This window comes from Apostichopus japonicus, chromosome 17, assembly GCF_037975245.1.
Source record: "Apostichopus japonicus isolate 1M-3 chromosome 17, ASM3797524v1, whole genome shotgun sequence".
NCBI lineage: Eukaryota > Metazoa > Echinodermata > Holothuroidea > Aspidochirotida > Stichopodidae > Apostichopus > Apostichopus japonicus.
This window is the reverse complement of record NC_092577.1, coordinates 4480001-4491741: the sequence shown is the minus strand read 5'-3', so window position 1 is coordinate 4491741 and position 11741 is coordinate 4480001. Positions and strand designations below refer to the sequence as shown.

General features: G+C 38.3%; 2 protein-coding genes across 2 annotated transcripts in view; both read right to left on the bottom strand.

Moving 5' to 3' along the window:
• Positions 1–1240: 1240 nt before the first annotated feature.
• On the bottom strand, positions 1241–7546 carry LOC139984313 (uncharacterized). The gene is made up of 12 exons (XM_071998178.1): positions 6992–7546; positions 5196–5345; positions 4614–4757; positions 4228–4483; positions 3405–3684; positions 3041–3277; positions 2711–2784; positions 2494–2601; positions 2112–2317; positions 1851–1919; positions 1643–1735; positions 1241–1542 (listed from the first exon to the last, which is right to left on the bottom strand). Exons 1-12 carry the CDS (start codon positions 7201–7203, stop codon positions 1533–1535), a joined length of 1839 nt encoding a protein of 612 aa, XP_071854279.1. The 5' UTR covers positions 7204–7546; the 3' UTR covers positions 1241–1532.
• An 876-nt stretch (positions 7547–8422) lies between these two features.
• The window catches only part of LOC139984309 (sodium-coupled monocarboxylate transporter 2-like), a 7616-nt gene continuing 4297 nt past the window's right edge, over positions 8423–11741 (bottom strand). The window contains exon 2 of the mRNA XM_071998174.1: positions 8423–10683. Within this exon, the coding sequence (XP_071854275.1) occupies positions 9391–10683 (1293 nt within the window). The 3' untranslated portion in view covers positions 8423–9390. The remainder of the gene's footprint in view (positions 10684–11741) is intronic.

Genomic DNA, 11741 nt, shown 5'->3' with positions numbered 1-11741 from the left:
ATTTGTTATGCCATCAAAAACTGTCATTCCAAAATCATCTTTATTTTTATATCACATATTTTCTATTTACTGAAAAGACTTTAATCCAAAACAGTTTTTCACTGCTTCACTCACCCACCCTTCACTTCTTTCAAACAGTAGTTTATTTTTCTAAGATGACCATCTCCATAGGTTAATATAACAAAAATCATATAAATGTCTACACACAAAAACCTAAATTAAGAACTTTTATCAGTACTTAGTATCCTACACAGCTGCAGATTTCACCTTGACTCTACGAAGACACATTCCATGGAAACTTCTGTTTCTTCTTAAACATACTTTACCATTTGTTACCTTGCTCTTTTGAATTACGTGTTTCTTTTTTTTCTAAGAATTCTTATCAATTTGTTGTTGGAAGTTGCATTGGCCTTTCATTACATGTAGTACTACAATATAGTATTTTTGGTCTTTCATAATTTTTTTCTCACATATGCATGCCCAGCCGTTCTATGTATGTGAAATATATGAACAGTATTTATAAACTGCATTGAGTTTTTTGCTTTCTGTGCTATTTTGTTACAAAATATACCATTAGGCTGGCAAGGAAAAGTCTACATCGCTGATAATGATGCCTACTTTTATGGAATGGGTCAAAGTTCATTTGGGATTAAAATTGTTAAAATTGTGAAACTTGTTAACATACTATCTCAAGGAGTAGAAGTCAGGACAGATGACATATGTGGTAGTAAAGTGTAAAAACATAAGGACAAGAAGCTTATTGTTTTTTGGGGAGATCAAAGTTGAGTTCAGGTCATGAAGGTTACACAATGAAAATCCTTTGAAGATTCCTAATTAAGGGGAGCTTTGCTGTCATAAAGTTGTAACACACTGCATGCACAGGAAGGTGATTTTTCTTGGGGGAGGTAAAATGGTTCAAAATGAGAGCATATGCGCAATATCTGCAAAAATCAGGAGGGGGGGGGGGGGGTGGGAGCTGAAAGATTTAACATGGTGATATATTACATTAACTTTAGGCCAAGAACGGCCGAGAATGCAATGCTGGTCACATCTCAGTATTTTCATACTTTTTCCTGTACATATATTACATGCTCTTATTACAAATAATGACAGATTCGTAACAAACTATGGTACAGTAGAACCACAATGCATTTATTTCCCATAACATTTGAGCATAAGCTTTGGGAACCATATTCGTCCACTACAACAACATGTAACAATTCCCCCACCAGTCCCCCCCCCACCCCAACCTGAAAAAAATAAAACATTTGAGTGATGGCTAAGATTAAAGAGATGAACTTGCTTCCATCCTGCTCTTGTGATTTTCAAGAAGTTGATGGACAGATGGTGGTTGGTTTGGGCGTATAGTCCCGGAGATGCGCCTGGGGTCATCTTCTGCCAAAACCACATGACTTCGTTGGGACTTATTATCAATGAGCCTCCTTCTAAATACATCTTTCATTAGTGTACTTGAAGGTTTTTTTTTGCATGACTGGGACACAGGTCCATCTACCTGCAGATTTGGAATAATTTCATGTGAAACTGCAAGAGAAAATGAAACAAAACATATCAGTTCATATTTCTGTACTTGCAGGCCTTAATAAAGGAAAGTGATGTGATGATAGTACAGTATGTAACTTACACAGGTTCCCCATCTCTTTCTGCTTGTCGTCTTCCTTTGTGGTGTTGGTAGTCAATACCAGCTAACAAATTTCTAGCCTTATACGAAGGAGGGCTGAAAAATATGTAGGAATTGAAACATTACATGATTTCATACATGATTATTACATGATTTCAATGAGATTTCATAATAAATGAGCAGAATTCAAAATCTTGGACAACATACTTACCCATAGGCAAACCGCTTGGCAGCATAAACTAGCACATGGCTCTGGAAATTTTCTAGTGCTGATGTGTGTCTGAAAGTGATATGAAGGAATATTCCATAATTTTAGGAGAAATTTCCACTGCAACTAGCCTGAAAGTATTTTCATACTTCTAGCTGCTCATCATTGATTACTTCACCACGTGGCAGGGCATGTGCAAGATATCTACCAATATCCTAACAAAAGGGTAACATATATTCAAGATTTGTGCACCAAAACCAGTACCTGAACTTCGTGTAGTATTTGATGTTTCTTATAAGATTCATGTCAAGCACAATCTCTCTCAGTGCTGCATGTGCAGGAGAGTCTGGTTCAAGGTCCTTCTGACTAGCTGGTAAAGGTCCATGCTGGAAACATGCTGGACTAACTCCATCACCTAGAGCCCATTCATGATCTCCAACAACGTGGTGAAGAATTCCTCTCCAGTTTGCCTTAAAAGGAAAGAAGAGATCATGACATGACAAGGATAAAGGTGAAATAGAAAGTATAGCAGAATTCCATCACAAGAAGTATTTATACTGGCTGCCTAACTTAGTTAAAATGATTATGACTGAAGTGCATGTTTTGAATGTAATATTATTAAGTCACAAGAACATATTTAACTTACAAAAAATGTGTCTGCACTTCCATCTGCATGCTGTGAGCAGTACCAAAAGTGCCTTGTTATGTCACTAATCCATGGCATGAGTGGCCTGTTCCTTGCCTTTTTTGCTGCCTGAAGAGAAAACAGGTAACAACAGGATGTGTTTGAGGTACATTATTTTTAGATCAAAAGAGAAAAAATAATCATGTTGACATATGAAACACAAGGCAATCGGACTTACCTCACTCAATTTCTTGCCAATATTTTTTGCCCCATGCCAAACGTCAAACGAATGAGTGGTTCCTTCAAGACCCTCTGTACAGTAGACAGAAAAGAAAAACTTCAAATATACCATGTGGGTGACAATGGAATCTGTGTCTTGGTAACTCAGTATGATAAAGAATTAAAAAATCTGCAAATGAACATTATTCTAAATGAAAGCTTACAAAGCAATATAATTTTTCCTTGTGTTTAGTACAACCAGTCATAAGACAAGTATATGTGAACATACACACACACATGAAAAATATTGTGCCATCAACAAGCCTACGAAAGTACATCAATTGCTTACTTAGGTAAGATTTAATTTGTGGGTGAGCATCTGTAACTACTTCCTCAACCTTTACATCGCTCTTCTCTAGCGTCTCCAGTGCTCGTAAGAAAGCAATTTTTTCCATGTTGGTCGACTTTAAGTCAGCTTCCCTCTTGTCAACAACCTGAATGTCCAGTATATCGCAGGTTTCATAATCCATTACACTGTAGGTGCAGTATTGTGCACAGTGCCCAGGACTGTCGTTCCTTCCGTCACCTGTTGAAGAAGTACCACATAATCATGAACACATATCTAAACAGTAAAATTATGTACATCATGAAAAAATTGCCATTATATATGCCCCTGACATGCAGGGCTGTAAAATATTAATTACACGACTTACCAGCGATAACTACTGTTTTCCCTTTCCTTGCAAGTAATAGCTCAGTCTGAAGCTGCTTCCAGTGTGCCTCAATTGCCGGAAAGGTGTAAGTCCTCTGGCTATAACTGTGGAGAGCAGAGTGGCACATACCAAGGTTCATAAACCTAAACATCATTTTGATTTTTGCGTAGTTATTTCCAGACAGTATAACTGCAGCTGAGACTGCTATGTCTCCCGCATTATTCCCTTTAAGCTTTGGCTGAGAATGCCAAATCTTGCTCACGTGTCCATGAGCACAAATCTGGAAAAGAGACAAAAGAAGTAGTAATCAAATAAGTGAGAACTAAATATATATAAAAAAAAATATTAACAAGCAAATAAACCTCTAACTACCGAGGGCTACAGTAGTACCAAGGTTTTTTTTGAAGGTCAAGCAACTTTACCTGCTTAAGATATCATGTTCACAAGGTTTAGGGACTCTGACCTCAGTTGCCCTTTGATCTCCATGTAAAACAAAAGGGATCATCTACTGACCAGGCACTTAAAGATGTACCAAGTGAAGTTTCAGTTTTATGATACAGTATTTACAGAGTTATGTAATTTTGACCTCAAATGACCTTCGACATCCATGAAACTTACTAAGGATCACCAACTCACCAAGGGTTACACATATACCAAGTTCAAGTAATGTTTACTTTTTTAGTTATCTTGTCTATAAGCAAGTGTCACCTCCAAGGCAAAGATGCTATTTGCCTTTGGTGAGAAATAATTTAAATTGAGGGATAACTTAAATATAGTAGCCAAATCTGGACTGACAAAATGCCAAATAGAAACTGAAACGAACCCATTTCACACCAACAGCAGTTCCGACAAATTTTGTGACGTCTTGCGGAGGAGACTGGCAAGATTCTCTAACACAAGACTTAGGTCTACAATCCTTTAGTAGTTGCAAAAGGGACTCCTTGTAAGTAATGAATAGAGTATCTTCTGCACATGCCTCAGAACCTGTCCCATCATCTACATCCTCATCTTCAGACTGATCAGTCTCTGCAAAGGAAAGAATGGTGTCCAGGTCCAAATCTGCTGGTTGTTCTGGATGACTGTAAGAGAAAAATAAAATTTACATGTGCATTTAATAAAGGCATTAATTTAGCCCTGATTCTCTTTTATTCCAACAAAAAGGAGCGGATATATATAAGATTTGAGGCTGAAGTCAAGAAGCAGACATACCTAACGTTGAGATCAACACTCATGTCAGAGGAGTCGGCATCTTCTTCACCAGAATCCCAGTCAGGGTCAGAGTCCCTGTCAATTGAGCCTGGGGTATCATGTGGAATGATGTAGTCCCCAACATCAGTGTAGTCAAAACTTAAACTGAAAAAAAAGTAATAATAATTTAAATTCTCTGACACATATTGGAATCATCTAAGGTAACATTTTTATATCCATATATTTTTTGGCTGTAAAAGTCACAGTCTTACTGTGAAAAGCTTGACCCAGGGCTAAGACGTTTGCATATGAAAGCATTTGAAACTGTTTTGTTACACAAGCAAGATATGTAAAAGCAATGAATGTAAATGTGAATATCTGTCGTAATGAGTGACCCCAAGGGAGATGAAAATACAAAACCAAGGGCACCAGGTTATTGAAAAAGGATTACATGGACCCGAAAATTTGAAATGTGGGAGACTGAACCACATCGCCTTCGGGTATAACTTGACAAGGCTTAGGTACTTGATTGCAGCACCACATAAACTGCAAAATGTTCAAGAAAGGTTTCTGCTTTTTTCATAACTATCCAAACATGCATACTTAAGTTGGTCAGCGGATGATGTTTCTCCAGATAAAAATGGTGTTGTAGCTGGCAGTGCATCTTCACTTGAAGCAGACATACTTGACACAGGTGTTGATGTCATCAGGCCTATGTTTGGTGTTTTGCAAGGAGAGTATGCAGAGTCAACTCTGAAAGTAAAAATACATGTACAGATAACATTGCAGCGAAAGCAATATATTGGAGTATATGAATAATACATTAGAGAATTCAAAGAAAATTCTGGCAAACTCAAGCACCACAATAAATCATTTTAACTGGAGTGTGTAATTTTTACATCATGAAATTTGATTTCCTTGTTATCATTTATTGTTGGATTAATTCAGCTTTGTGTGACATATTAGAACAATACAAGCAAGTGCACTTGTCTTAACTATATCACAATATCTAAAACATAATGCAATGAGATGTATCTATGAAGAGATTGCTTCAGCAAGCTATTAATACAGATATAATAAAGATATTTGTGAGTAAGTGACTTTGTTGTTTGGTCTTGCCGCTCAAATTGCTAATTAGTTGTAGATATCACCGTTGAAGCCGCTGCGAGGGAGGATGTATTTATAACTGGAACAAAGATATTAGGATATGGGTTTTGTTGAATAACTTCGCATATACAGTCAGCTTAATGGGACACTGCTTTGTTCTTCCATGGTAAATTCTATTACAGTATATTGTCATGCTTTCTCAAAACTGAAAATAATAAATCTTAAACCACTATTACAACTTTCACAGGCTTGAAATTAACCAGGCTTATTAAACAAATGGGGAAAAGGGTACAAAGCAACAATGAATGGCCACAACATCCTGTTTAGAGCTGACAATGATGACAAGACTGTAAACATACTGTAGTGTACAATCTCAAACCACATAAAGAGAGACTCAATCTCTTGAATGATATCCTTGACCACAAGAGTTACTGTGCATTCATTATGCAATGCTGCTTATCAACAGGGTGGTTTCATGAATAAAGACCTTTATTGTTACATTTCCCTTCTCTTTGTTCTTGCTATGATTCCCTATGTTGATACTCACGGTTTGGAGTCAATAACCAAACACTTTTACAAGCAAATACTATGGCGATCCTTCACTGATCTTGGGCACTGAAACACAATTTCTCATAGCACTTAAAATTGAATTTGTTACCAATATTATAGGCAATTGCATTACATTGTTCTGTGGCTGCATTGAGGTAAAGTTAACTGAAGGTCTTCATATGAGGATTATGAGTACAAAATTCGTAGATACTGGTGAGAGTAATATATCATTTTGGCTATAACATTCTCACCCTAGCTTCTAAGATCAATAAGATGTTAAAGGATTCTAGCCTAGCCCAAAGTACACCTGCTTTTGTCAACTTCCAAGCATGCAAAAACATGGTCACCATGCATAGGCTATGTTCCTTTACGAAACAGAAAGGTAACTAGCCTATACCAGGACACTTCTTCTTCTTTTACTTTTTTATTTTTCCTTGTTTCTGAAGAGAATATCCTTCTAAATTTTTGGTAAAAATTCATTCCGTTGTCGAGCGTGCGTATAAACGTTCAAGCATAAACGGTCGTAACAGCAAATACTAAACCTAAACTGCTCTGTTCACGTTCTAAAGTCGGGTTAGGCAGGCGTAGCCTAGGCCAAGGGCTTAGGTCTAGTAACGAAGTCGTATGAATACACCGGCAGTTTGATATTCTTTTCTTGTTTCACCATTCAAGAATTTGCAGGTATGCCTTAGATTCAATGAATTCTAGAACTTTTATGTCGTAGCAAGGAAGAGATTACTCACCTATCTAGCAAATATCGAGCGACCTCCGTGTCGTTCTTCAGCCCCAACTTCTCCTTCAGTTCGGTCCATCTTTCTACTTGATTCCCTAGGTGAATACGGGTGGCTTCATACCTTTGCTTTTGAGTCTTCCGCCACTTTCTCTTTTCCGGTGAAGTAAGGTTCTTCAAACTCTTGTATTTTCCTTTTGCGCGCTTCTGTAAGTTCGCTTCCATGATAGAATAAGTTTTTACTTTGCCGGAGTCGAAAGCAACCCAGTATATCGAAACGTACTACAATGCAATGCTTTAGTTTGTACAGTGTATTTCCAGGGAGTTGGTATGTCTGTGATACCCACGCACACGCAACTTTTTCGGGTTGTTGTGAATGAATCTATTTTAAGCAACGGCTCATGAATAAACATACTATTCACTGATTGGTGGAATTCAAACTAGTGGATTTGGAGAAATGAAAACTTTGTCGTGGACACTCTTACTCGTTATCGACATAAATCGTTAATTACTCGCTAATTAACGCTCTTGGCAGGGTGAAACTTGGATGGTATCTTAGTTGACTGTTTTATGATTATACATGTAAAAAAATCGATGCACATGTTAAAAAGGTGGAAAAAAACGACCCAACGCAAATGCTGCTTTAAGTTATTTTTTTCTTCGTTCGTTTTGCTGATTAGTTTAGTGTTAAGTTATACTGTGGTGTTTATGGCGTTTATAAGCGGTTTATTGTGGTGGGATCATTAAAGTTCTATCGATTTATTTGATTTGCTGTGCACATTTCCATTTATGTTAACGTTGTATAGTTATTTACTCTAATTATCACTTGATGTTCGGTAGCTTTAAAATACCTTTTATGAAGTTCATCGATACCACATACAGCCGGCATTCAAAACGTTTGTAATTGTCTTTTTTTTTCTTTTTCTTTTTGTCTCTCTTTATTTTTTTTTATAGAGGGTGACTTCTACTTCGTGACGAGGCATAAATGTAAGGGTTTTTATTATTTCAATGAATGTCCAACGCACCTCTGCTCGCTTCATTGTCAAGCGTACGAAGTATGACTCTATAACATTGGAACTCGTTGCTCTGCACTGGCTCCCCATACAACAGCGCATTAAATTCAAAGTTCTTCTTCTTGCGTACAAAGCTCACCATAAACAGTCGCCAGCTTACATATCTGACCTACTACAGCTGCAACCGTGCACCACGCATACATGTTAATTAGATCATATACATCTTCTCCTCATTTGATCGTGCCCAGAACACGTGCTGTGTCATTTCCCAGATTGCTCACTCTCCTGCTATAGACCAAAAGAATGGAACACTCTTCCAAATCACATCAAGGATGCTCAGACTGTTCATATTTTCAAGAAACTGCTCAAATGTTATCTTTTTTCAACAAGTGTATTGTAATTAATTTCATGTAACTGTCTTTATAAAGCGCCTTTGAACAATTTTGTTGATTTTGGCGCTATATAAATGTCGTCTGATTGATTGATTCAATGAACGCCTGAACCTAATCTGAAGCATATATCGATAAGATGACATATGTGTGCATGCCATTTTGATGGGTTTAGATGGTTAGTGCTAGGAACAAGCTGCATCCGTGTGGCTCGTATCCGAAACCTCACAGGCGCGTCTGTATATAATTATGAGCGGCCATATCTGCAAAATAATAATAATATTAATGGAAACCGCGAAATCAAACCATAACTTGTCAAACATATTTAATATATTGAGAAATCAAATAACTGTCCAACTGAAAGTGAAACAATTAATTTGACATCACAATCAAAGATAGGAGGCAGGCCACACATAAATGTGGGCTTTACATTAAAGCATATACATCAAACATAAGTAGAAATACAAAAGAATAACAAGATAAAAGAAAAATATATAACGTTGCCATATCTATATCAACAGAGGATGATGTGGACGTCCCTGTAATACTTTGTCATGCGTCATGTATACACACTGGCAATTACACACTTTGATTTCGTGTTTTGTTATTTATTTCATTTTGGCGGCAATGGCCGTCCATAGACGTCTGTCATAATAACTGGTGCTGCTATGCGGTGTCGTATTCTTACTCAATCGACTCCATTCGACACTAGCACTACATTAAGAAGTATCAAAGTTGCTCTTACTATATCATTGAGAATTCCAACTGAATAACAGACCATCAATGACGAAATAATGCTTAATAATGCATATCCTCGTATTATAAAACAAATTACATTTTGGAGATTCACTGATCAATGAAACTATATACCCGTGGTATTAAGCTCTCCTATTTTTTTTAAATTCATTCTTTATATTTATTTTGTCAAGGCATCCAATCATTCTTGCTTACAATAGTATTTTATGATTAATCAGCCTATATAGGGCGCCACTTTTATTGTTTAGTTCTTTTCAAACAGTTGCGGTGTCGCCATTTTGATTTTCGTCTTCGTTTGTATATCTACTAGCATCCATTTTCAGATCTACCGGTGCGTAGTTATATTTGCTCTCATTGCCATCGTCGTCGTCTGCGACATCACCTAACATGGCCCTCCATGGCTTCGGTAGACAACAGCAGAAGGACTTTACCCAAGGACTGATCAGTTTTGGATCAACAGGGGGATCGTTGGAGTTTGTCAACAAACTCACAAGAATCCCTACTATGATGGTAACGAAACACGTCAAAGGTGTGTAATACGCATGCGACAATCCGTACAGACGAGCTATACCCGGGCGGTCCATGGCACCTGTCATGGGAGCCATACTGGTGACATAAGGAGTGACGTCAGACACAAATTCTTCCATCAAACCAGTAGCGAGAATACTGGTGACGTTTTCAGTATCAACGTGACATTGGTCAATGAGAAGTGGAGGATCGTCTATGATTGGCGGGTAAGCCATGGCTCCTAGTTTTAGCCAAGTTCCTATTGCCATGGCGATTACAATTCCACATACGGCTCCCTTTGAATTGGCTCGTGGAAAGTAAGTTCCAAGACTGAAAACACCTAGTAACGGTCCATTGAGAATTCCGACGACACTCAAGGTCAATGGAAGAATCTCGCCTAGTACCGAGGCTAAGAACGCCATGCATATGCAACCCAGTCCGAAGAATATCGATACGTATTTCAGGATCAAGGTGAATTTAAAATCTTCCATATCTGGCCAGAAATATCGAATAAAGTCTTGGCCAGTCATGGTCGCGAGTGCGTTCACCCCCGATGAGACCGTACTCAGCGATGCACTGAAGGCTGCGGATATCAAGAGACCGGCCACACCGGGTGCTTTCTGAAATAGCTCCACCATTAAAAAAGGCATCAACTGATCTGAACTTTGAATTTTACCGGAAGTCAAAGGATCACATCCGGCGAAATATGCATACATACTCATGCCGCATAAGACGGCTAGGAATTCTACTACACCGATACCGATAGTTCCTATACCAGCGGCAAGCTGTGACTGTTTGAAAGTTCTGCAAGTCATGTACCTCTGTACGATGATTTGATTGGTCCCGACATACGACCCTGCGAGAAATCCATAGCCAATGAAAACGGACCAAAATGAGTGACGAATGGTTGGATTGAGACGGAAGTCTAAGAAGGTGTCACGCCTATCCCTCGCATTGATCTCGAACACATTCACCAGACCGCCAACCTGAATGGAGCTGGCCACGAGGGTTACCAGGAATCCAAGCAACATGACAACGCTCTGAGAAAAGGGAAAAGAGATGAAACGTGTAAGACGCAGTGCTGTAGCAACGGGGTGGGGAATGGGGGGGGGGGGGTTCCCCTCCCACACTCAAAATCAGAGAATTACGAGCATTTAATACCACCAGCTAAAGAATAGAAAGCTTTCGCCCAATGCCCTAGCTCTAACACAAAAAAAGTTTTCCAATGGGGGAGGGGCGTCCACTGCCCGTTAAGTAATTACAATGTGTAAATATTTTCCCCAAGGAACAATGATATGACATGGAAATTGGGACATAAGGAGTTAATCAACTGAATGCTGCTTTAAAGGTTAAATTCATGATCACGTGTACTTATCGGTGTATCCCTTTATGTTAATATTTCGTTTTATAAATCCCAAAGATATTTTCTTTTAACTTTGTATAAACAATGGAGCACCCTTTAATAACGTTCAACAACATTTGTCTTTGACAATTTTGTAACACATTTTAAATATGTCATTTCAGGCCATAAATCCCCATTTGAGTTTTGTTATTGAGATATTTATCTGCTTACCTCAATATCTCAAAGTCACTTTAAAGCCTCCGTAGTTTTTCAACAGGCGATGAGCAAACACATTTTCTGTTCCATAAACACAGAGCGTGTGACTAACCTCTTATCATCTTTGAATGCTTCTTAAAAATTGTTCAATTCAATCACATTTCCGTTGTGTTTATTTCGATCGTCCCCTTTGCCCCTTACCCCCACCCCTCACATCCACCCTCCCGACCCGGACAAATACAACAGGGGTGACGTCGAATTTACAGATAAACTTGAACATGTCAAGAAATTAATACTTACATAAAATCACCAGTGGAAAAATGAGAGAAAGACTAGTGAGGAGACATTTTTGGAACTTTGATATAAGATCTCGTGGGTTTGAGGTACCTCGGGGTGGGGGGGGGGGGCCAGGTAGTCAACACGTTACTCCCGGATGAATGTAGCTTCATCTTGATGGGTTTATGTATATAGCCTCTGAATGTTAGTACTATTGTACAGGGGACGCGGACTTTTATCTATCTAAAATGAACAATCTTTATT

What these genes read in the sequence shown, in the direction of transcription:
- LOC139984313 (XM_071998178.1), bottom strand. Translation starts at nt 7,203, where the DNA reads ATGGAAGCGAACTTACAGAAGCGCGCAAAAGGAAAATACAAGAGTTTG. An exon ending in GCTCGATATTTGCTAGATAG is followed by an intron (nt 5,346 to 6,991) that starts GTGAGTAATCTC and finishes TTTTACTTTCAG; the next exon opens with AGTTGACTCTGCATACTCTC. An exon ending in TTGGCAAGAAATTGAGTGAG is followed by an intron (nt 2,602 to 2,710) that starts GTAAGTCCGATT and finishes TTTTCTCTTCAG; the next exon opens with GCAGCAAAAAAGGCAAGGAA.